Source organism: Lycium barbarum, chromosome 9 (genome assembly GCF_019175385.1).
Source record: "Lycium barbarum isolate Lr01 chromosome 9, ASM1917538v2, whole genome shotgun sequence".
Lineage (NCBI taxonomy): Eukaryota > Viridiplantae > Streptophyta > Magnoliopsida > Solanales > Solanaceae > Lycium > Lycium barbarum.
The window spans coordinates 116,340,588-116,366,834 of record NC_083345.1 but is presented as its reverse complement, the minus strand read 5'-3'; the positions used below and the strand labels follow the sequence as shown (position 1 = coordinate 116,366,834).

Genomic DNA, 26,247 nt, shown 5'->3' with positions numbered 1-26,247 from the left:
CTATGTGGCTTACTTGATGAAATTTATATGAAAATTCCTGAAGGATATAAAATGCCTGAAGCATTTGGTTTAAAGTCTCGGGAAATGTATTCAATCAAATTACAAAGATCATTAGATGGTTTAAAACAATCAGGGCGTATGTGGTATAATCGCCTAAGTGAGTACTTGATAAATGAAGGATATATAAATGATGCCATTTGTCCATGTATTTTTATTAAGAAAACAAAATCAGGGTTCATAATACTTGCTGTTTATGTTGATGACATAAACCTCATTGGAACTCCAGAAGAGCTCCAAAAGGCGATTGAATATTTGAAGAAAGAATTTGAGATGAAAGATCTCGGAAAGACAAAACTCTGTCTTGGTCTGCAAATTGAACATTTCGCAAAAGGGATATTTATCCATCAATCTGCCTATACTGAGAAAGTTTTAAATCAGTTTTACATGGACAATTCGCATCATTTAAGTACTCCTATGGTTGTTCGCTCACTTGAAGTGAGCAAAGATCCGTTCCGACCTCAGGAAGAAAACGAAGAGCTACTTGGTCCTGAAGTACCATATCTTAGCGCAATAGGTGCACTTATGTATCTTGCTAATGCTACAAGACCTGACATAGCATTTTCTGTTAATTTGCTAGCAAGATATAGCTCTTCTCCTACACGGAGGCATTGGAATGGGATTAAGCATATATTGCGATATCTGAAGGGAACTAGCGATATGGGTCTGTTTTATACTAACAAAGGTAGTACAGATCTTGTTGGTTATGCAGATGCAGGTTATTTATCTGATCCACATAAAGCTCGATCTCAAACGGGCTATCTGTTTACATGCGGAGGTACTGCTATATCATGGTGATCGACCAAGCAGTCCATTGTTGCTACTTCTTCAAATCATGCTGAGATAATCGCTATTCATGAAGCAAGTAGAGAATGTGTGTGGTTGAGATCAGTGATACATTTCATCAAAGAAAGATGTGGCTTGAAGTGTGATACAAAAATACCCACAGTATTATATGAAGATAATGCTGCATGCATGGCTCAATTAAAAGGAGGTTTCATAAAAGGAGATAGAACAAAGCACATTTCACCAAAGTTATTTTTCACACATGATCTCCAGAAGAATGGTGATATTGATGTGCAACAAATCCGTTCAAGTGACAATCCTGCAGATTTGTTCACTAAATCTTTGTCAACTTCAACTCTTGAGAAGATGATATTCAAGATTGGAATACGAAGACTCCGACATCTGAATCTTGGTCTTCGTCAGGGGGAGTGAAATACGCGTTGTACTCTTTTTTCCTTAACCAAGTTTTGTCCCATTGGGTTTTCTTGGTAAGGTTTTTAATGAGACAGCTCTCAAAGCGTATTTCTAGATATGTACACTCTTTTTCCTTCATTAGGACTTTTTCCCACAGGGATTTTTTTTTTTTTTAATAAGGTTTTAACGAGGTACATCATCTATTAATGGACATCCAAGGGGGAGTGTTGTAAATATCCCAACTTGGTGGATATCCATTAATTTGGAAATATCCCAAAATATCCAAAATATCCCAAATATCCCAAATATCCCAAAATATCCCAAAATATCTCATTTGTATGTTGCTCCTATAAATAGGATGCACAGATACAATGTTGAAAGAGCAGAAGTAATATAATCTGAAATCTCTCTACATATTTCTTCTGTGTATTTACTTCATAGTTTTATTTTATAACAATATTTACCTTAATTTAGGTACTTCGACCTTTAGATACACACTGATCTCCCCAAAAAGCTCGTCGATACTTTATTTCAAGTACTTTACACGACAGGATATGTCTTTTAACTATGTCGGTATAAACATCTTCACATTATACAGTTACTAATAGCCAAATTGGCGTCGAGGAACACAATTTGGTGCAACTACGGGTGTATATTTGGCTATTCAGCCTTACTAATATATCCTCTTCTAGAAAGTATCTTACATATAAAGGTGGAGCTAGAGGGATGGAGGGGGTTCATTTGAATCCTCTTTGCTTGATGGACCCTCTTAATGAAAATTCTACCTTCGCAATTGTTATAGTATGGTGACTGGACTATTCTACTTCCTCTCTTATTGCCTACTTGGATATTGAGTGGATTTTTTGTGTCCACACACTTAAATGTTCTCACAAAGGTCCAACAAGTATTCGGCGACCAATGTTGCTTTACTGAATCCCTTCTCTTATTTACTATGTCAATGGCATTATAAGTTCCTTCTATGTATAATCAAGTATAGTTGACTTATGCTACTTGTTCTAGAACACAACATATTAAAGAAACATCCACGGTTTATATATATCATATTACTCACGTAGATGTCGTAAAATCACTAACCACAATTTATTTATATATCAAATCACTAACCCTCTATTTCAATTTGTTTGAACATATTTTCTTTTTTTAGTCTGTACCAAAATGAATGACCTCTTTTCTAATTTGAAAACAAATTCACTTTATGAATGATTTGCAGCCACACAAATTTTCAAGACTTAATTTGAACCACAAGTTTCAAAAATCTTCCCTCTTTCTTAAATGTCATGCCCAGTCAAATGAATTCATATAAATTGAAACGGAGAAAGTACTTATTAAAGGAAACAGTATCAAGGTAATACTGTTGAAAGTACGTTACGAAGAAAAAATATTTTTAAAAACAAGTTCCTTAAAAATAAGAAAAATTACTTTCCCAAAACGTAAAACAAGTTTCATATGTGACATTCCACGTTGATTTCTCTCCACCCTCCCCACCTCCAAATCACCATCATTCGGTCACTGATCTCGCTATTACAAGTGTAGAGCAACGGTAGGATTTTACACAAGAAAGATCACATATCGGACGACCCAAAATACATCCAAAAGAAAAGGAAAAGATTATTTGACAACAATGGTTTAAGGTATCTGAACCTAACTCTACAAAATTTCTACTGAACTTTAATTCATGAAGAGCACAGAATTGATTTGGGTGCTGAGCACCTGTTGGCATCTCCAGCAGCTTTTGCGAGATCAGCGATTTGGAGGCATGATTATGCCATTAACAAGTAACATTAAGACTTGTAATTCAATTAAAAATCAACATTACACCATGCTGTCTCGGAAGCCCAGACCACATGAAGAAAAACCTTACAAGCCAACCCAGTATGAGCGACCATTGCAGTTGTGTATAGGAGATGAGCTGGGAGAAGTCACGCCCCACTCGTACCAAACCTATTTTTCATCAAGCAAAAAGTTCACAGATTGGCATTCAACAAATATCAATGAAGTTGGGAGCACATTCATACTTAGGTAAACTTTTACTATCTGGGTTCTTCAGTTTTGAGTATGGAGACTCGTATTATGGACATGGACTCTGTTTTTTTTTTTCAGAGGGAACAAGGGAATTTGCTTCTACAACATATGATGCTTCAATCATCACATGGAAAATTCTCGCTTCTGCCCGAAATTATACAAAATCATTTTTGAAATTAAAGAAACACAAATCTAACAATGTCTTTGTTGTGATATGAATGTTTTTTTTCACGGTTTGTACTCATTTCATTTGAATTTCATTTTTATATTTATCCAAATTGCTCCATGTTTTTATTATCAAAATCATTACTCTAGGTGATACAGAATGCCAGAATGGAATAATATACAAACATGCATGGAAGTAATTACCTTTGAAGTACCACAACAACGCCAAATGTGAACTTCTAGAGGAATGCCCGGTTGAACACACATAGGTGTTCGCAATGGGAAAAATATAGGGAACCTGATAAGGAGTAAGAATACTCTTTAGTCCACGACCAAAAATATAGTTATAAAATGGTGTTTGAATACGCAAATATCACTTTTGATCAAGGTCTCCTAATGATTTTGTTGGTAACTAGTTGGGCTAACCAAACTGATGTGTTATAAGAAAGAGAGTTACTCTCTATCTACACCAAGGTTAGACAATTAAAAGAAGATAGGACAAATGCTTCTACAAGCCCCTAGAAAACAGAACCCAGAATAAAATATTAGCATACCAGCTGAACATGTTCGGAGTTGCTGTTGATGGTTCAATACCGAGATGAACGTCCTTGTAAAGTACAGAATCAAAATAGCCTGCAAATCCTGTTATTCATAGGTAAAATCAATGAGAAGTCGAGGAGTAAACAGAAACTATTCTTGTATAAAGCTTTAGTAAGCCGAGCATTGGTAAAACGAACAATCTAACATCAAATCAGTTCAAAATATTCCCCAGAACTATGTACTCCTTGCTCACCCTCATGGGAATAAGATGAGTTCCACATGCTGGATTTAAACTAGATGATATACTTGACACTTGACAGCATTAAACACTAAAAGAGAAACCCTTTTTTCTATATGCTCCTAGATAGATTGTCATTGGCATCAATAAAATGAAGTCACAAGGATGAACGACTTCTTCTCACTTATAGGAAAAACAGACAGGGAAACAATTGAGCATAAGTAACATATTCCTTCTAAACGAGGTACTGGTGAAACCAACCCCAACTTGTCAAAACCATTATGCAACCCCAAGCTAGTTTGGGACAGCTATAAAAATTCATTTGGCTCCATTTGGATAAATGAAATGGACCTGTTTAGATCAAGAGGGTTGAACCCAATCCACATCGCAGAAAACATTCACATATGCCTGTATCCAACACTAATCTTACAGTCCCGGCAGAGTTTTGGGAGAAGAAAAAGATGAACTCACAGGAGCACAAAAAGACCTTTAATTGCTAGATGTTACGGCATATTCGTGCTTATCCAAATCAAATGAATAAAAAGGATTTTTCACTATACATTCATCAACTTTGGTTCTATATCTATTTCAATTTTATTTAGCACAAAATCAATGCTTATAATTTCTTAAAAGAGGTCTTACTGGGGTCAGGTCAAAAGGTATATTGGAAACTGTTGAATAAATAGAACACAGTGGCACAAACAGATTTATTGTAGGGGCAGAACCAGGAAACACAACCAGAGTTGAAATGCAGATGTGCCCGGCTATCCATCCAAGATAATATATGTCGTATGCGCCGACGAAAAGGTTAAACCACTAGCCCAGCGCACAAAGATTAATAAAACTATGGTTCAACAGTTGAGTCTATTGTGAAACTAGTAACATAGGACGTAATGTTTTGGATTGATGTTAGACTGGGTTCAATAAGTATCTCTAAAATGTCCCCATTTTCTTTAGTGTATCTATCTTTACACCATCCTTCACTAAAGACTAAGGCATTAGTTGGACTATATTATCCAGCAACATTTTCACGATGGGAAGTGCGTCTTTGTCACGCTTCATCACAAATTTCTGAATCTGTAGCTAACTAGTAACTACAAATACCATTCATCATATTTATGGCACTTACATAAAAAGTAAAGCACGTGAAATTAGTATGAGTATGACAAATACCATGAACCAGGGCTGATCCAGTGTCAGCGGGTATCTCAAATCGTAGCTTCTTATACCGATGATTGCTTTTCTTAGTTGAGTCCTCTGGATGATTGAATGTAAAGACCTGACAAAACATAGAATAACCGAATGTAAGTTACAATAATAGCTCCTCCAAAATGACATACGAGAATAAATTGCATCAAGGAATACCAATGGAACCTATGCTTTCTTTCCTTTTTCATTCTATTCATTTTTTGTGTGATTTTCCTTCTTCAAATTCTAGTGCAAGAAGCAGTGTGTCATATGATGCGATTTACAACAGTGAGGTTGAAAATGGAATGCATCACATTCCAAAATCACTTTTACTTATTAACTCAAGAGATTTACATACATCATTAATTTGCGTTCTTTTCTTTCCTGCTCTTGTGGAAAAGAGGGGTGATATGTCTGATTCATGTCACTGACTTTGTAGTTCGTGCAACAAATGGAGTAGATTAAATTATTTGTACAAATTTCATTATGTTTCTGTACTAAGCTCTTTTTGTCTTTTCCCAATCCCAGTTGCAATATTTTCAAGGGAGATAACAAAGATAACCTTATGATTCTTTATTCCCTAGGGTCAGCAGTACAAGCAACTCTTATGAGTGTTGGAACACTTTGCAATGCTTAATTGTTACAACAGTGTATAAACTTATTTTCTGATCTCAATTCTGAAAACTTATAGGACTTAAATCAGGATGCTTGTTACGTAAATGAACTTACCGGTTGAGGAGAAGTAAGCCTCGCTACACGGTGGAGCTTGACAACATAAGCAGTTTCGAAGTGCACAAGATCTTTGTGAGATTTGATCTGTGATAATAGATAAATCCATGTAACAGATAAAATAGATAAAGAGAAAATGCAAACTTAAGGTGAGGTCAATGAACCCATATAATATAAAAAAAAGACAGGGGCTTACATCATTGTATAATTTCGAAGCAGTCACAGGCTGGAAAAAACTTGTATACCTGAGATAAGCAAAGTAATTTAATATCACGGCAGACTAGTGGAAGTTTCTAGGTATATAGGAAAATATTCCATTTTTAGATCGACAGCGAAATTTGCAGCCAAGGAGATATAAAAGATTGAAACTACCGGGAAAAGTGAGAAGAAAGAGATCATTTCTCAAGGAGACAAGTTCCAATTTTATGTGATTATGTCACAAAAAGGTAATTCAGTACTCTTGGAATCACTGTACCTCCCCAGATTAGTTCAAGCAAAACCACACAAATCTAATATTATCAGACATGTGAACTAATTTGTACATTTCTACAGCAGATGCTTGCAAATGAGCAGACATTAACCCCTACTCATATTTAATCTTCACCACCAGAGACAGAACTCTGTGGGTCATGTAAAACCAGTGTATATCCTTGAACATGAAAAGCAAAGGACTATAGGTATCTGAATACATACGATGATGGGATTGAAATTCCGTCTTCTTTCAGGAATCTTTGAGCACCATCAAGACACTCGGGTGACAGCTCATTGTCACCAAATGACCCAAGTAATTCACTAACCTGTATTAGTTAAAAATAAATGATGAGAGGAATTCAAATGACAATTTGCAAATGAAAGATCAAAGATTATATTTTTTGAGTAAAATGGTTTGTTTCTTCATCTGAAGAGTCAGTTTAATACCAAAATGTCAGCTTTCTCCGGAGCATCCCAGCAGCGCATGTCACTTGAAACTATGGTGACAATTTTTTCCCAGCCCTCAATCTTTAGTAAGCTCTGTCTCAAATAAATAGCATTCACCAAAAAAGTAAAGAAAAAGTTAGTGAGAGTCAGCTAAAATAGTAAAGTAGAAGTCAGTTGGCTGCCAAATCTTCCAACAAAGGGTTTATGGAAAGAGAATGAAAACATCAATTGACAATTTGGATTTTCCATCAAATTTGAGGTCAATAAAGACCCCGACTCTATAAGTGATGTCACTGCACAGAACTAAGGAAACTTCTGTGGATTCAGTCCAGTTCAACTAGTTATTCCTTAATCCAGTCTAGACTGTCCCAGGACCACCAACTAGTAAAATTCTTAATTCAAGCAGAGTCCTCGCTTTTTTGTTAGAAGACCAAGTGGAGTACAGTCTACTCCAGTAAGAAAGAAGATAAGGACATATCTTTGAGCTTTTGATAAATTTGATATGGGCTTACATAGAATTGTATATATGGCCAAAGAGGCCAACTCAAACCTAGCAGGTTTAGCTGCAAGAAATCAGAATTTTTCCAATATGTGAAAACGAGATTTGATATGGGCTTACATAGAATTGTATACATGGCCAAAGAGGCCAACTCAAACCTTGCAGGTTTAGCTGCAAGAAATTAATTTTTTTCTAATATGCGAATTATGATTTTCTCCAATTACACATATCAGGTATATGCAACATTTTTATAACCATCAGGTATATCATATATGTAATGTCTCTTAACAAACTTTACATTTTGGGACATCTCAACATGTTTGACCCCATTCATTAAATTATTCAACTTTCAAATTTTGATTTGATGTTTTCTCTTGAATATTATTCTGACTATTACTTCAATATTTTCTTCCATTATCCTCAGATAATTTAAATATAACTCAAATTAGCATCTTAAAAGCCCAAAATTTTAAAATTCAGCTATTTCCGTATTTTCCTTTTTCAGCTAGCTTAGAAAAGCTACTGAGGTTCATGAGAACTAAACACATTCTAGACTAAAGAAAAGGAATACCAACAATAGCCATGCATCAAAAGTTCATGAAACTAAATCACAAAAGACAACGGTGAATTGATTACATGTAGGGTGACGATCGCATTCGGATTTTTCTCGACAGCATAAACTCTCAGCTTGCGGCCAGTTTCTTCAGCAGCCTGTCAGCGACACGGTAAATAAAAAACATAAGATGATATATTGGCATAGGTCAAATGCATATCCTCCATTTTCTTCCTTGTTTTGACATTCTCTACAGGAAGATATTTAAACCTGCAGTGAAGCTCTGACAAGAGGTCCACGTCCAGCTCCAACAACCATCAAAACCTGCAACAAGCATTTCAAGAAGTCGCATTAGCACCTGAGGATGCAACTAAAAGTAAACTCAAGACAACATCTCGAGCTGTTTAAATGAGAATAAGTTAACATCAAAAGCAAGAAAGATAATTCTCAAGAGAAAACCCTTACAGAAGTGATTGTAGATGCCTTTTCATCTGGAACCCTGTCCACTAAAGCTTTCGCAACCGCTTTTTGATACTGCCAGAATAGGAATCAACAGTGATCAGGGAATACAATTATACTAGTAAAGCAATATAGTTGAGGCACAATACTAATTAAACCATTGACTCTTCCTCATCATGTAGGGAAAGGAAATTGTGAATAATTAAAGGACTAGGTAAAGGAATTCAGTGAAAGAGAGAAAAATAAGGTATATCATGTGTGTATATTCAAGTATGTCTTTGAGAAGGATCATAAAAATATGAAAAGTAATGCAATCAGGCAGCTATAGTTTTCAACTATATGATGAATCAGGCAAACATTTAATACCAAACCCGGAAAATAGCCTACTGTTTTCTTGTTCAGATAGGAAAAATTTGTTGTACTCTTTGGCTTTTACAGGTTAAGGATGCAAGATAGAGAAAGGGCAACCATCACTCAGTGTCTTCAAAACGCAAAAGAATGAATTATTAGGATAGCGAATTTAAATAAACCTTTGCTTTAGTAGGATTATAAGGTACAGTTTAGAAGGATGTTGCCCATTATCAGATCAATTCATAGTTTCTAACTCCAAGTTGAGCAAGCATCTGAATTGCAGTCTGCATTTGGATAAATTTAAGAGATTCCTCAAACAGCCTCACAAGAAAAATTTGAGGAAAAGCTAAGAGAACAAGCACAATGAAAGAGTCAGCTCTCGTGCTATTCAGTAGGTGATATTTAAAACCAAAGTGCTGACACCGTGTTGTCCACATCTGTACACCTCCTTAATGGGGCAGCCTCTTGTTTCTCCCAAAAGGAACAATAGATGATTACAGATTAAATTGTAATGGACATTTTTCTTTTCAACAGAAAGGAGCACACAGCAAGCATATTACAATTCCAGAAGTATCTCAGTTTTTTAATTTTTTTAATAAAATCCACATTGCTTAGTACTTCAGAACATTCTAAACTATAGCAACTACAAACAAGCCCCTGACTAAGTTTAGTTTGAGTTTTACTGCTATAATTGACAATCAGCTTGCACGTACCTGTATGTACTTGGTCGTGTCTTTCTCAAATGTTTCATAAGTTTGGGCCTCCAAATTGTCCATGAGAGGCTGAAGGAAAGAAATCAATAAAACGAAAATTCAACTACCATATACTTGTAGAAGAAAATTGTGAAGATAGAAAATAAAACACGCACCTGTAAGGGAGACTGCAAGTAATCTCTATAACCAAGCTGAATAAGAAAAAAGTGGGAGTGTCATTGAGACTTAATAGAAATGAACCACCAGGTTGACAACACCCCCCAACGCACAGGAGATACACTACCTCAAAACGTTCTTGATCAGGAAGTGGATCCATCTTCTGGTACAAATAAGCAATGTAGTCCAGGTATGACCTTAGCGGATGTCGCTGCATGCCTGAACAATGTTAATACAAACTAAAGCAAGCTTGCCAACAACAAGACTGGACATAAAGGAATAGATAACCTAATGCTTGCATTCCAGTAGGCGCATGCTCTGGTGATCGAGAAAGTGGCTGTGGTCGTCGTCTCGTCGATTGTTTTATATGGATAGCAAGGGGTTCACGAAGGATACAAATTTTGTAAGGCCACAGACACAAATAGGACAAGATTGAAGAATTTTGCCTGATGGGGGAATGGAGGAAGACTGCATGGTTTGAAATAGATAGGGACGAAATCTTTTATGGTGAGATACAATTATATAGAGTTAAGAGAAGGAGACGAGAGCGGTGGAGAAAAATTGTGTGGCACCAAAGCACCGAAGATTAATGGCAAGTAATTAAAGGAGATGGAGGTGAATGTGTGAATTAGTGTTTCATGGAATATGTAGAGGATACAGGTCATCTTTTGTTGCACTTTAGCCAGGCTAGACAATCAAAATGGTGGTTTTATGGATAACTAACATATCATGCGTATTACCGGTTACAATGGAAATAGAAACCGCCAACTAGAACATACCAAAAGATCGGGGAGAAACTAAGGCAGCTTAAAATATATTATTGTGACTTTCTGGTTATCAAAATAAATCTCAGATCCAGTTCAATGTCATACCTTCAACACCTTCACTTTGATTATTACTATGAGAATTTGACCCTGAAGTTCCCGTGGGGAGATTCTGCATTTGTTGTCCCGAAATCACTATCTGCAGGAGACATTTGCAAGAGAAAGTTCGTGGTAAGATCCCAAAAACGATGAACATCACATGATTTATCCAACAAGACAATTAGTTCGTAGAAGAGTCAAATGCAGACAATAATTCAACAGATAACTCAGCATGTGTTAATGGAGAACTCCATAAAATAGAGATGAGGAGGAGAATGTGCTACCTGAATTGAGTTGTTAAAAAACCCCGTCACTAGATTTTGGTGCCGTTTTGACAGACAAGGGTAGCCACGGGCGTTGGTAAGAAAAGTCTGGCAAATCAGCACAGTAACATTTTCTTACTTAGAACAAAAGGAGTATCAAGCACTCAGGGGAAAAAGGGGGCAACCCCTAGCATTTCTTACATTGGAGTTAATTATAGCAGCTCTAACAGGCTCCCCAAACCACCGCGCAAGTGAATTCATAGAGGGTAATGAGGATCTACACAGCAAGTAAACCGCATGTAAGTATTCTGACATAACCACGACAAAGAATTCTCCTCAAAGTTTATCACCTAGAATCCATTAAATTTAAAATAACTGCACTTCAAAAATTTACATACGTACAGAACATCAAGTGCAACTGAGAGCTGACTGTGGTGTTCACCGAGAGTACGGAATGAGTTCCACATTTCCCATGAATCTCTATGTTCTTCACCCTGCTTGGTATAAAGAAATCCATCATCAAACTAAAGTACTAGTTTTGAACTTACCTATTAAATTTGATCATTGTGTCATAGCTCAGGTAACATTAATGAAAAATTTAAAAAGAGAAGCTTTCGGGAGTTTAATCAGGTCCAATAATTAATAACTAGACTTAAAACTAAATGCAGCCAATACAAAGTGATAGGCACTCCATTCACTTCTACTAGGACAGCCCAATGGTCAATGACTCAACCAGAAGGATCCAAGTGTAGCACAGAAAATGCCACCAAATTGATCATTTTTATCAAGTAAAAATTTAATAACAATAGGCCAAAAATACCCGTGAAAAAGAAGTATATAAAAGAAACAAATCTTACAAAAAGATATAATTTTCTACAAATGACACCCAATCTTCTATACCAACAGGAATCTCATGGTTGCACCAAAAAGAAATAAGGGATAAGAGGTTACTCCTCAAATATATGAAATCATTCTCAATTCCATTAAATTCTCTCCATATGGTCCACCAAAATTGACCATTAAACTTTTGATGAATGTTATAACATTTGACATTGGCACCGAGTATTCAATAATGACCAGTCTGACAGCAACGGGAAAATAAAGTTATAGATCTTCACTAAGCAATCATGCAGCAATTACTCACCATAGAGTTAGGACTTCTATCTCCATCATCATCATCATCATCATCAGATTTCTCCAATGGAATTCTTAGCCATAACTTCAAGCCACATAAAATTAGAGTGAGAATATGAAACAGAAAATAAATAATGCAGGAACGAGATTTTAATGTGAACAAAAAACAGAGGAAAAATAACCAAACCAAAACATAGACAAGATTAACACCTGCATATTGCTTAGATTCTGTAAAATTTGATTCACACATCTAGCATAGTTAGCACAGGTCACTCCCTTGGGAGCAGGAAGAAGACAGGCCTGCAGGAACAGAAAATGTGTAAGCAATGAACAATAATGTTGCTTAATTCAAGAAAATAAAGGTTGCACACACACTAGCGAGGGCCAAAAGAGAAGTAACTGCATTTACACAACAGTGTTATCAAAAGCGAAAAGCGCAAAAAAGCTCTAAGGTCCGTTGGGGCTTTAAGAGCAAATAAAGAGTGGGCTTTTTGAAGAAAAAAAAAGGCGCACGTGGAGAATATATACAAAGATATATGTTTAGTCCCAAGACTAATAATTATAAGCATGAATTACAAATATATGGACAAAGATATTGAAAAAAATCTAAAATAAAAGTAAAATATCAATTGTTTAGTGTCGCTTCTTCAGGATATTCTCATTGGCAAGGAAAAGTAAGTCTTAAAGCCTTTATGACTACAGTAAAGCGCACATTAAGCGAGGAGAAGCGCTCAACACGTATTGAGCCTTGCTTCAGGGCTTAAGCGCGCCTTTGATAACACTGTTACACAATCAATGCCCTCCCCATTTTTCCGCATTCTTTGATGGAGGCAAATATGGAGAGGCATGCAAAAGGTGCCAACCCAACAAAAGCATCCACAGCTAGTACTCTTTTTTCATATACCATAAAAGAGGCGTTCGGATCAACTTGCATGCCTCAACTGTTCCATAAGATACCTACACATACCATTTAATTCTATCCACCAAGGTTGGGTAGTATTTAGACACTAGCCTTACGAGGTCTTTATTCTAGCTTCATCCACAGTTAGGCCACACCCATCGATAGGCCTTGACAAATACTCCATCCGTTCACTTTTACTTGTCCACTATGAACTTTGCACACCCCTTAAGAAATAATAAATGAAGTGCATAATTTACCATAATACCCATATTAATTGGCGCATAGTTTTAATGAACTTGAACAATGATTTAAAATGAGTAATTAATACTATGGGTAAAACAGGAAAAAAGAAATTGTCTTCTCTTAATATGCTAAAAGTGACAAGTAAAAGTGAAAATCTATTTTTAGTATAGTGGACAAGTAAAAGTGAACAGAGGGAGTAAACAATAATGCAAGAACTCAAGTTATCTCTAGCAGTTGTCTGCCCGAGGAGTTGTTGGCCTTCACAAATAAACAAATAATGCTAGAATTTGAGTTATCTTTAGCAGGCGTCTGCCCAAGGAAAATCTAGTGGCTAATTAAAGCAAATGTATAGACAATGAGTTTAAGGGCATAATGGCGGTGTCCAGACCAGCTTGCACACACCTTGACTACTCTACCAGCTACCTACTACTTCCCACCAGCACGAGTACCGAGTAACTCTGTCCAACAAGGCTTAGGCAGATAAGAAGAAATCATCTAGTGTGTTTTGTCTCGGTTAGGATTTAACCCCTGGTCTCCAAGTGCAACCTCTCTCTCTCTCTCTATAATGTGTATATATATATATCCAAAGTGTTAAAATCTTCTTTTAATTTCACTGGTTATAAACATGCTCGCTTTCAGCCTAACTAGTCTCAGCGACATTCTTTTTTTTTTTTTTTTTTGGATGAAGTGGTATTAATCAAAGGCATCAAGAAGATGCAAGAATTACAAGATATAGCATTTGAGCTTACAAAAAAAGACTGGCTGGCTGTACAACAACTATCTAAGCCAAAACTAATGAGCTAGTAAAATCCAAAAGTTGTTTTGCCTTACCTACAGGGACCAATTTGGTCCAACTAAACAAATTGGCAATACACCTTGCTTTCAAAAGACTAAACAAATTAGTCTCAACGACATTCTTTCATATCACATACAGGAAAAAGAGCAAGTAATAGACAGAGAAGAAGTAAGAGAAACAGTAGCATGAGGTTCTTGCTTGCTGTCCTCCGTCTTCTTAATCTATGACTCAAAGTCAAAGCCTAAGATCAGATTTGACAAAATCCGCATACCATCTTCACACCATTGGTATATTGTCATGTCAAATCAACATGGTGCTTTTGGTCAAACTTTCAACAACATTTAAGGCAGCTAAGAAGAATCTGATGGAGAGAAACAAATCATAGCAGCACATTTCTTACATCCCTAAAGACATTTTGCTGTAGAAAGGGAAAGTTGTTATTAGAAGTTTATCCGATATTCTTGTTCATGTCGATACACTTTTATGTGAATGAAACACACTTTTGTATGTTGGATAAGTACAAAGGACTTGTATTGAATTGGGCATAAAGTGGGTGTCAACCATGTATACTGTAGGAAGAAAAGACAGAGCCACAGATGCATATATAAACACTAAACTGCAAGAAACTATAAAAATCTGGAGATAATAAACATAATGAGAACGGAAAATGTTCGCAGATCACTTTCCATTCATGTGGCACAACATAGAATGTTGCAAAAGTCTCACCTGCAGTGAAAGGTGAGAAGCCCAAGCTATTTCTTGTTTTAAAGTAATCTCAGAATCCCTCCGAAGAATCTCATCTTCAGAATCCAAGTCAAGCCATGAGCTAATTTTACCTAGATCACATGTGCCAGGAAATAATAAAATTGAGATGAATGTGAAGAATGATCCACTAATAAATCAATCACTATTTTAGACCTTCATGAATAGATTTTATGGTAAGGACTATCTGGGTGACAACTAACAAACAATTTGTTTTACAATGATAGGTCAACCGTGGATATTACAATGTAAATCCTCTCAACAACAAACATATTAGCATCACAAAACAAAAATTGGATTCTTTCACCTATCTGCTCAGGATCCATGTAATGATCCAATTTGACTATGATCTCCCCAATTAGATAAAAAGGACCCAGTCTGCAACTAATTTACTGAGGAGAAGACCCAAAGAGAATAAACTTGTTCCCTTTTTTTTTTTTTTTTGCAGTGCAATGAAAAATGTGTCAATACTTCACATGAAAAACAAACAGTAAATGTGTAAATTAAACATTAAGAGACTAACAAGGGGAATCCTATTAAGGGTTTCAAACCGATAGGGAGGATTGGGAAGACACTCGCCGTGCAAAATAATATACAACACTCAGCTCAACAAATATAAATTAAATCTAAGAATGAACAGAAAGAAGCTCTACCAACTACATGACTACTCCATTGGGAAGGGCTTAGCACCAAGTCCGACCCAGCAAATGGAAGCACCCCAGATCCACCATTGCTACTCACCAGTAAGCTAGGCCTATAAGCAGGATCCATCTGCATCAAAAATCAAGGATTAAGCAAAGCTATATTGCTTAAAATGAAATTTATAGAACGCTATTTCCATTTCATAGACTAAGGCTTCCCTAACTATAGCAGTCCAAGCCTTATATACCGCTTTACCACTCGACATCACTTTAGTATAAGACACTTTAACGAGTGACATATTTTATTTTATTTTTGATGACATGGGAACCCGCAGCCGCTACCCTTCGGGCGCACAGGGTAAACCCAGCTCCTGTGCAATGGCTCGCAAACCACACAGAAGAGGTAACCCGCACTAGCTCGATAATACATTGTTAGATAAGTACAACAACAACTAAAAAGCCTCGATCCCAAGCAAGTTGAGATCGACTATATGGATCTTCATTGACCATTTAGCACCATCTAAGCTCATATATCCTTAGGTAGGTTAACGTGAAAATATGTGCCAGTGTGTTTGTGTTTTTTTTAAGAAGGTAAATAATAATGTGCCAGTATGTTTGTGGAAGAGCATAATTGTTGCAAAATACAGGTATGCCATGAATTAGTGTAGAAGGAGACCGGACTTTCTCAATACTACTCAGAAGAGAAGACACATGTTCCCATACATAACAATATGGTTCCTAGAGCAGCTGGGAAGGTTTATCTATTCACCTGGTCAATTGCAACAGGGACTATAATATATAGCTGAAAATTATAAAAAACGGATAAGCTATGCCAGCTGGTATTTATGTCAATTACCAGAGGATGTGAATCATCTGTTGCTACACAACCACATAGCAAGTCAAACAATGGATAATGTCGAATGTTTTTGGCATACAAAGGTCGATGTTAGCTACTAATTTCTCCTGTCTAACCCAAAAATTTATTCTTATCAAACCCCACCCCTTCCAAAACCCATGTCGAGAAGTCAATAGTGGTTATTTTCTGCTTTGCTGGACTAGATGACTTGAATTACCAAGCCAAAAAATGGAGTTAGACTATTCCTCAAATTATTCTTACAAAAGATGACAGGACCTTTGCCATTAGCTTAGTAAATTGCAACTGTTAAGTTCTTCCATTTCTCAAAATCACATGTCTAGCCAATAATTATTCAGTTTGAAAACAAAAGTCCTATCATTGAAAAGGAAATGTCAACAGCCCGAGCGAAAGTGACAAAGATCACAGTTCACCCAAAAAAGGGGCTAGATAACACCATTCATGTTACTGTCGGTGACATACTGACCATTCACACATAGCAAAATGGGCAATCCAGGCCCGTATGTGACTGGCTAATTGGTCACCATTAATCACATTTGCAAATTAAATCAAGGCTTAATACATTAGCCCCTTAAAGTTGACAGCAAAGTTCATTTAGACACTCAAACTATGGCTTGTTCCAATTGAGCACCTGAACACATGATAAAGTGTCCTATTAGACACTTTCAGTTCAAATTTTTTTAAAAAATTTGCGCATGTTCTCAAACGTCTATTAGATAGTTGATTTATCCACATAAAATATGTCAATCTCCTTTAATAATACACATCAGCCTCAATTAGAAAATGTCCGTGTTTTTACGGTTTATCGAGGCAAATGCGTATAATTAAAGGAGGTGACATATTTTAAGTGGTTAACGTATCTACGTAATAGGCATTTGAGTCCACGCACAAAAAAAAAATCAAAATTTGAATTGAAAGTGTCTAACAGGAACACTTTATCATATGTTCAGGTGCTCAATTGGAACATGTCGTAGTTTTAGCGTCTAATTGAAATTTGTTGGCAACTTTAACAACAACAAATTAGGGTAGAAGGCTAGTAGATAGGAGGGTTTGGAGGACCCAAATTAGGGTAGAAGGCTAGTAGATAGTCTCGTTTTCCGTTCTTATTAGTAGTCGCATTATCGCAATATAATTTCTTCTGCTCAGATTTCTGCTATTATCTGTTATTTCCTGTGCTTTGATTATCCTGTGTTATCTGTGTCGCTTGCAATATTTCATTTCATATCGCTTTGACTCTCTTAACCTTATCTGACTTCTTTTTATGCTTTTATTGAACCGAGGGTCTTTCGGAAACAGCCGTCCTACCTTGGTAGGAGTAAGGTCTGCGTACACTCTACCCTCCCCAAACCCCACGATGTGGGATTTCACTGGGTTGTTGTTGTTGTTGTTGTTGTTGTTGTTGTTGTTTAACAACAACAACAACATACCCAATGAAATCTCACAGAGTGGGGTCTGGGGAGGGTAGAGCGTACGTGGACCTTATCTATACCTTAGGAGGTAGAGAGGTTATTTCCAGTAGACACTCAGCACAAGGACAAGCAACTCAAAGCAATGGCAAAATACTAAAAACAAAGCATGATAAAACTGTTCCAAAAAAGGGGTCGTAACCACCACATATTAATATGATAAAATCGATGGACAAGAAACTACAAGAATAATACTACGACTACTAATACGAAAGGGTAACTAGGACAATGTTCAACTACCTACTAAGGAGTTGCAAATGTATTAAGCCTTAAATCAATTGTATCATCAATCTCCAAGTACAGTTAAAAAAAAAGTTTATAGTGCCAATTGCTTTTGATTAGGGATTACTAACCAAAGGTGCGACAACAAAGTGGAAACCACCGTGAATGCTGACAGAGAGGAGTTGAGTATAATCAACTCAATGTTTTGGGAAATGATTATGGTTAATAACAAGGGTAAATTAGGAACTAAATGATAAATTCTGTCTTGGTTTGCTAAACTGGACAAGTAAAAATAGACATGCATTTTTAGTATAGTGAACAAGTAAAAGCGGACAGGGAGTTCTGAACAACATCTTCACAACTTCTGAAGAAAAGAAACTGCATTTTATAACAAAGAAATTACTATCCCAAGATCTATAGCAATTTTCTGATTGTACAGCCAAAAAAGTTCAAGTTTTTTAACATACCCAATTGAGAAAACTGCAAAAAGAAACGAATGATTGATGCCATCCCACAGGATCACCAAGAAATGAGAACCAGAATTTTTTAGGTACCATTATTCTGCCCATGGAGGTGTAAGTATGAGAGAAGCAAATGGGAAGGATAATCTATTCAGAACCTAATTAGAGAGGGACTACTCCAAAAAATTCTCTTTCTAAAAAAAATGCTCCCAGACACAGATTCCCAGGTAAGCAAAATAGATCCAGATCTGATTCTCTCTCCTCAGACCACCATCACAGCCCTCACTCCAGCATGACTCCAGCTCTCTCTCTCCTCCATAGCCTCCATCTACAGCTTTTTCTCTCTCCTCCATAGTCTCCATCTACAGCTTTTTCTAGTTCTTTTGCTTTCTCTCTCCTCCAAATCTTTTCAGATCTACCCTCTGTCGACATCAGCGACCTCTGATAGTGCCGGATAATTTTTCCGGCGACCTGTCAGTGCCGGAGAAAAAAAAAAAAAAAAAACTCCGGCGACCTGAGTTGCTGTCGGCAGAATCACCGGTGAAATCTGACAGTGACGGCGACCACATCAATCAACATAAAACTCCTTCAGTTTCAGTGACTTTCATTAGAAACATGCAGGGCTCACACCTTTTTTTCATCAGTGGGGATAAATCCTTTGAACTCAGGAATACAGTGGATAAATATTATAACTGGTTTTCATTAATAGAAAGGGGTAAGAGATATACAAGCAAGATCAATATGGATATTCAGAACCTGAGATGGGTGTGCGAAGCGCTTATTCAAGCATCAAAAGGCACTGGTCGACTATATAGAAGGTGGGGTAGAAAACAACAACACAATCTTTTCAGAGTTTACCAAAATTTCAATGTTTATGGTAGATTTGTTCGCATAGAGGTTTGGCATGGTTCATCTAAAGCAGCAGTGATAATCCCTGAGATCAGCCTCAACAGTGGATGGTCAGATATTGCAAAGAAAATCCTTCAATTTCTGAAAGAATTCAGCGAAGCAGAGCCACTGCTTCCTCCTCCCCCATTGACAAAATCTTATCGTGCAGCTGCTAGCATTGACAGATGGCCAGATATAAGTCAAGGAACCAACAAAGGAGAATTGAATGGAAAACATCCTTTGCACAGAAGCTTGGTTGGCACCTTCAATGATCCATTTCATCACAGTCCCAATCCCGAAACTATTCAGAAATGGTTCATTAGTAGATGGAGAGTTACTGCTGGCATCAAAGTCATACCTTTAGACCACAATCAGTTCCTCTTTGAGCTTCCTTCCAGGCAAGAGGCAATAAGGGTAAAGGCAGGGAATTGGTTCTGGAACGGAAGACATCTTTCTTTATCTTGGTGGTCGCATGACATTTTCTCATTGCAATCTGGTAACTGCTCGGAAAACATATGGTTGAAAGTTTTTGGAATCCCTCTAAATGCTTGGTCAATGGATACTTTTGAACATATAGGGGCTCGTTGCGGGGGTTATGTCGGTGTTGATGAAGATACGAAGAACAGAACCCACCTGATCTGGGCTCGCATCTGCGTCAAAAAATCAGCTATGAAGTTTCCGGCAAGTTTGAATTTTGAATTTGATGATAGGATCTTCGAATTGCCAATAATTAAGGAAATCCGGTCTTTTTCTTTACATGCTAGTCCTTCAACTGGTTTGCCCGAGGTTGGTAATAAGATGGGATCAAATTCTCTCTCAGCTCCACGTGCTAATACCATTAATGATTCACGTGACACACGTGTGGAAGAACCTGTGGAGAAAAGAAGGAATTCGAAGGATTTAAACACAAATGGGCCGGCCTTATTCTCTTCTAATAGTCAGGGTAGTAAGAAACACTACAAAGGGAGAACTTCATTAGCTTTGAACAACGGTTACTACACTAAAGGCCCACTTACAAGCAAACACTTCAAGCAACACAAAAAGAAGCAAGTGTGGAGATCATCTGTACCAAAGCTGGACCCATGCTGCTTCAGAGCTTCATCTTCCTTGAATGCTTCATTCTCTTTTGATCCTTTTGAACTAGAAATTCAAGCTTCTAGTCTCAGGGATTTAGAACTCATGGAGGGGACACTGTCCGAGCCTGAAGCAGATGATGAAGCGGTTCACGCAGGGCACTCGATGGACCCACATATACCCAAACCGATATTCTCAGCACTGTCAGTTTCAAATGAATCTGACTCTGGTATCTCATCTCAGTCCTACAACAGTTTTCTTCCTTTGCCTTGGCATGATCCACAAATTCAAACTGTTGATATCCCTGATGTGGTGGAAACCTCAAAATGGACGAAGTTGACAATGATGAAGGCTTGCAAAGTGTTGGGGGTAAATGTTGCTGGGTTTGAACACGAACTTCTGGGAATTATTCTGAGAATGGAGGAAAAAAGAAAAGTGCAGATTCTTGAGCAAAAAAATAAAACAGGAGAATTAAAGAAAGGGAAAAGCAAAGCAGTTACTGAACTTAAAAGATTGGATTGGGGTCTCCAGGACGGGAGTGGGAAGAAAGAGAGGGGCAGGTCTCAAAAGGCTCATTCCAGATGAGAGTTAAAACACTCAGCTGGAATGTGCAGGGTCTCAACAATAAAGACAAGAGAAGCACTTTGAAATCTCTTATTCACAAGTGGGGAGTTGATATTATTTGCCTGCAGGAAACCAAAATAGAGACATGGAATCCATCTCTAATCAGGCAAATTTGGGGAAACAGATGGATCTCTTGGGCAGAAGTCAAAGCAATTGGTACCAAAGGTGGGATATTAATAATGTGGGACAAAAGAGCTTGGAAATGTGTTGATTTTGAAGCAGGAGCCTTTTCTTTATCATGTAGATTCGAAAGTCTTGCTGAGGATTTCAAATGGGTTTTTACTAGTGTTTATGGCCCTCATACCAATCCAGAAAGGGAGGATCTTTGGCTCGAGTTAGCATCTATCAGGGGATTGTGGTCTGACCTATGGGTCATAGGAGGGGATTTCAATGTGTGCAGATTTGTGGGGGAAAGATTGAACTGCGTTAGAAGATCAAGGGCGATGCTGGGCTTCTCCAACACTATTCTAGACCTGGATTTGATTGACCCTCCACTTCAGGGAGCACAATTTACCTGGTCAAGAGGGGAGGAGTCTCTCCAAGCCTCTAGAATTGACAGGTTCCTTATCTCAACAGAATGGAGCGAGATGTTCAATACTATCAAACAGTACCCCTTGCCTAGAGTTTTTTCTGATCATAAACCAATTATCCTGGAAAGTGGAGATTGGGAGACCACACCTTCTTATTTCAAATTTGAAAACATGTGGCTTCAAGCTGAGGGTTTCATGGACATGATAGAAGGATGGTGGATTTCTTACACTGTATTAGGCACCCCAGACTTTGTGCTAATGCAGAAACTAAGGAATCTCAAGAAAGACATTACTAAATGGAATACGGAGGTCTATGGAACAATCGAGACTCAAAGGAACAAGGCACTCAAAGAACTTTGGAAGCTGGACCAGTTAGCTGAGCTCAGAGCTCTCTCTACAGAAGAGAAAGGTCAGACATTGAATCTCAAACTTGAAATTCAGCAAATAACAACCGCTGAAGAGATCTCATGGAGACAAAAATCAAGATGTTTATGGTTGAAAGAGGGGGATAAGAATACAAAGTTTTTCCAAAGAATGGCCAACTCTCATAGAAAGGGCAATACCATTGACAGACTCAAAATAGGGGATGAAGTAATTGAAGACAAAGGAAGGATCAAGGATGGTATTCTGGAGTACTATCAACAAATTTACAAAGAAACTGAATCTTGGAGACCCTCAGCTGTCTTTGAAGGTCTGTCAAGTCTCAACACAGTGGATAAAGAGGACCTTGAACTTCCTTTCACCGAAATGGAGATTTTAGAAGCTCTCATGACTTGTGCCCCTGACAAAGCTCCAGGCCCTGATGGTTTCACTATGGCTTTCTTTCAAAAATCATGGAACTTCATCAAAGCAGACCTGCTAGCAGCTTTTAATTTCTTTCATCAGAACTGCCAAATGGTGAGATCATGCAATGCCTCTTTCATTGCTCTTATCCCAAAGAAGAAAGGGGCCGCAGAGCTTAGAGATTATAGGCCTATAAATCTTATAGGCAGTGTCTACAAATTGCTGGCCAAAATTTTAGCTAAGAGGCTCGGAAAAGTGGTGGATTCCTTAGTTTCTGGACAACAGAGTGCTTTTCTGAAGAATAGACAGATCACTGATGCATCTATGATTGCCAATGAAGTGCTAGACTGGAAAATTAAAAGTGGTGAGACTGGGATCCTATGCAAATTAGATATTGAGAAAGCTTTTGATCAGCTTAACTGGGCTTATTTAGTCAACATTTTGAAGCAAATGGGTTTCGGGGAAAGGTGGATAAGGTGGATTTATTTCTGTATTTCGACAGTGAAGTTTTCAATTCTGGTGAACAGAAGTCCAGTTGGGTTTTTCTCTTCTCAAAAGGGACTCAGGCAGGGGGATCCATTGTCCCCTTTCCTCTTTATCATTGCGATGGAAGGATTATCTCAGCTGTTAGCAAAGGCCAAAGAACTTCAATGGATTCAAGGGTTCCAAGTGGGCAGAAATCCTTCCACCTCAGTCTCAGTCTCTCATCTACTCTATGCAGATGACACCCTTATATTTTGTGGAGCTGATTGTCAGCAGGTCTCTAATCTCAACACTACCCTCATGATCTTTGAGGCCATCTCTGGACTTCATATCAACATGCGTAAGAGCACTATATATCCAGTGAATGAAGTGACCAACCTAGAAGCTCTTGCTGATATTCTTAGCTGCAAAACAGGCTCCTTTCCCACCACCTATTTGGGACTTCCTTTGGGTGCTAAATTCAAATCATCTGGGATATGGAGTGGGGTCATTGAAAGAATGGAGAAAAGACTAGCCACTTGGAAGATGCAATATCTCTCATTGGGTGGCAGGCTCACCCTCATCAAAAGTGTCCTAGACAGCATTCCCACTTACTTTATGTCACTCTTCCCTATGCCAACCTCAGTTCTAAAGCAAATTGACAGGCTTAGAAGGAAATTCCTATGGGAAGGTAACAGTGTTACTCATAAATTCTCTTTGGTCAAATGGCAATCAGTTATTCAACCCAAAGGCCAAGGGGGGCTGGGGATTAGAAATCTTAAGTTTCATAACAACAGCCTACTCATGAAGTGGCTTTGGAGATATGGTCAAAATGAGGCAGGGTACTGGAAGGAAATCATCAAAGCTAAATATGGTATTCAAGACCACTGGACTGCAAAGAAAAGCAATGAACCACATGGTGTTGGAGTATGGAAACACATCAGTAGTCTCCAAGAGGAATTCTTCCAGGCTGTCTCATTCAAGGCTGGAAATGGGCTCAAGATCAGATTTTGGCAGGACAAATGGCTTGGGGACACTTTAGTAAAAGATTTATTTCCCTCACTATTTCTGATAGCTTCTAACAAAGAAGCAACATTAGCTCAATATAGAGTTAACAACTGTTGGACACCAATTTTAAGGAGAAACTTACAGGATTGGGAAGTTGATGATTTTCTTTCTCTATTAGAAAGTTTGGGACAAAGTACTTTGGTGGCAGATTTTCAGGACAGAATACTCTGGGGCAATTCTAAGGAAAAGATTTTCACTGTGAAGGAATGTTACAACAACTGGTGCTCTCAAAATAGCCTTTTAGAGGTTTGGCCTTGGAAGCTTGTATGGAGAACCAGACAGCCTCTCAGAGTTACTTGCTTCACTTGGACTGCACTGAAGGAAGCATGCCTAACACAAGACAATCTTAGAAGGAGAGGTGTAATAGTTGTTAACATGTGTACCATGTGCAAGCAGACCAATGAAAGTGTCAACCATCTATTTTTGCACTGCCCTGCAGCAGCTAGCCTCTGGTTTTTCTTCTACTCTATGCTTGGTCTACAATGGGTAATGCCCTTCAACATCAAAGATGCATATGCTAGCTGGATACTCTGGAGAGTTGACAAATCCATTAAAAGAATTTGGAGAATGATCCCAGCAGTAATTTTTTGGACCCTATGGAAGGAGAGAAACAACAGATGCTTTGAAGGAATCTCAACTCCTATTTGCTCTCTAAAGTCTAGGTGTTTAGTTAGTCTTTTTAGTTGGCATTTTTTTGCCCCTGTAAACAATGTGGGTAACTTTCTAGATTTTATCAGCTCCTTTTCTCTAGTTCAGTAGAGATAGGATATCTTTAGATTGTTCTACAGGTTTTGCCAAGCCTGCCAGCTTTTCCCATCTGTAACCTTGCATCTTCTTGATGTTTTACTAATGAATTTTATTACTTTACCAAAAAAAAAAAAGCGGACAGGGAGTAACTGATTAAGCTAAACAAAAATTAAAGAGAAATAAATGGGCTAATGAATTCTTCGTAAATGTGTGTTTTCATTAATGATCAAAATAAACGAATAGAGACTTCTATTACAGTGAAATGAAACGTATGTTGAGGGTTTAGGATTACGGTTTACTAACCAATGGTGCGACAACGAAGTCGAATCCACAGTGAATGTAGACAGAGAGAAGTTGATTGGTCATCATTAATTACACAGTGCTTCAAAGCACTTTTTTATCTTACCCAAACACTAGAAAAGTACTTAAAAGCTATTTTGCCTTAAAAGCACCTAAAATAAGCCACTCCAAACAGGCTCTCTAAGTCCAAAAAAAAAAATTAAAAGGAAAAACAAATGGGTTGAAAAGAATTCATGGTAAATGTGTGTTTCTTTTATTGATCAAAATAAAAGAACATAGACTTGTATTACACTGAAATGAAAAACTATGTGTAGGGTTTGGGGTTTAGGATTACGGGCTTACTAACCAATGGTATGACAATGAAGTCGAAGCCCCCCGTGAATTCTTCCATTCCTCAAAATCAGGTCTACCCAATCATATTCAACTAGAATAAGCAAGTCGTAATATTTAAAAGGGAAATGTCATGACAACAGCCTGAGCGACAGTGACCAATAAATAACACCATTCATGTCACAGTCGGCGACATACTGATCATTCACATATAGCAAAATGGGCAATCCCAGGCTAATTGGTCACCATTAATCACAATTTCAAATAAAATCAATAATATCGAACAATATCCAAATAGAGTTAAATATAAAGTTAATAGTCCGAGCTGGTTTAGGGTTACTAACCAATGGGGCGACGACGAAGTCGAAACCACCGTGAATATTGAGGGAGAGAAGTTGAGGGATATCATCATTGAACTCCGTTTCAACACCACAGTATTTGGAGTCATTTTTCTCATCTCCTTGCCTTTCTCCAAGCGTCATTTTCCACTGCGTTTGGAGAGGAGCTAAGAGAGAGTGTGTGTTAACGTACTGAAAACGGAGGGCGGGGTTTTAGTGAGGGTTTTAGTGACTATAAGGTCGCTAGGGTTTTGAATTTACTTCGGGTCGGATCATCAACAACCAAGATTGACTAACCCGGGATGAGATGGAAGCAAATCTATTCGGGGTAGTAAATTATTTCTGTATAGAATTACCGTATTTGGTTTGTAATTTAGAAATTTGAAACCTTATCATACTTGGACCTTATGAACAACTTAATGACCCATAATAGAAATAAAATTAATGAAACAAATAAAATTTCGATGAAAAGGTATATAAAATATTTAATTGTGTTAACAATATATATATATATATTGGCTCGATATTTTTTAGTAAAATAAAAATAATCAAATCTTATTTATTTTTTAAAATTTAAAATCAAATCAAACTAGGCAAAAAGTGATTGACTCTCTCAATTACACGTGTTTTAGGGAGTTGAAATTCTTCTTCTTATGAGTGCCCTATGT

The 26,247-nt window shown here is 37.5% G+C and overlaps 1 protein-coding gene across 1 annotated transcript; it reads right to left on the bottom strand.

The window, feature by feature from the left end:
• Positions 1-2,677: 2,677 nt before the first annotated feature.
• LOC132609572 (protein arginine N-methyltransferase 1.5) lies at positions 2,678-25,905 on the bottom strand. The gene is made up of 23 exons (XM_060323621.1): positions 25,586-25,905; positions 15,425-15,542; positions 14,736-14,845; positions 12,280-12,369; positions 12,080-12,154; positions 11,338-11,429; positions 11,137-11,212; positions 10,957-11,043; positions 10,682-10,772; positions 9,937-10,028; positions 9,809-9,844; positions 9,654-9,722; positions 8,596-8,664; positions 8,401-8,454; positions 8,214-8,288; positions 7,079-7,171; positions 6,854-6,957; positions 6,357-6,405; positions 6,161-6,247; positions 5,417-5,522; positions 4,020-4,107; positions 3,670-3,763; positions 2,678-3,219 (listed from the first exon to the last, which is right to left on the bottom strand). The coding sequence occupies exons 1-23, from the start codon at positions 25,721-25,723 to the stop codon at positions 3,136-3,138; spliced, it is 1,977 nt and encodes a 658-aa protein (XP_060179604.1). The 5' UTR covers positions 25,724-25,905; the 3' UTR covers positions 2,678-3,135.
• Positions 25,906-26,247: the final 342 nt, after the last annotated feature.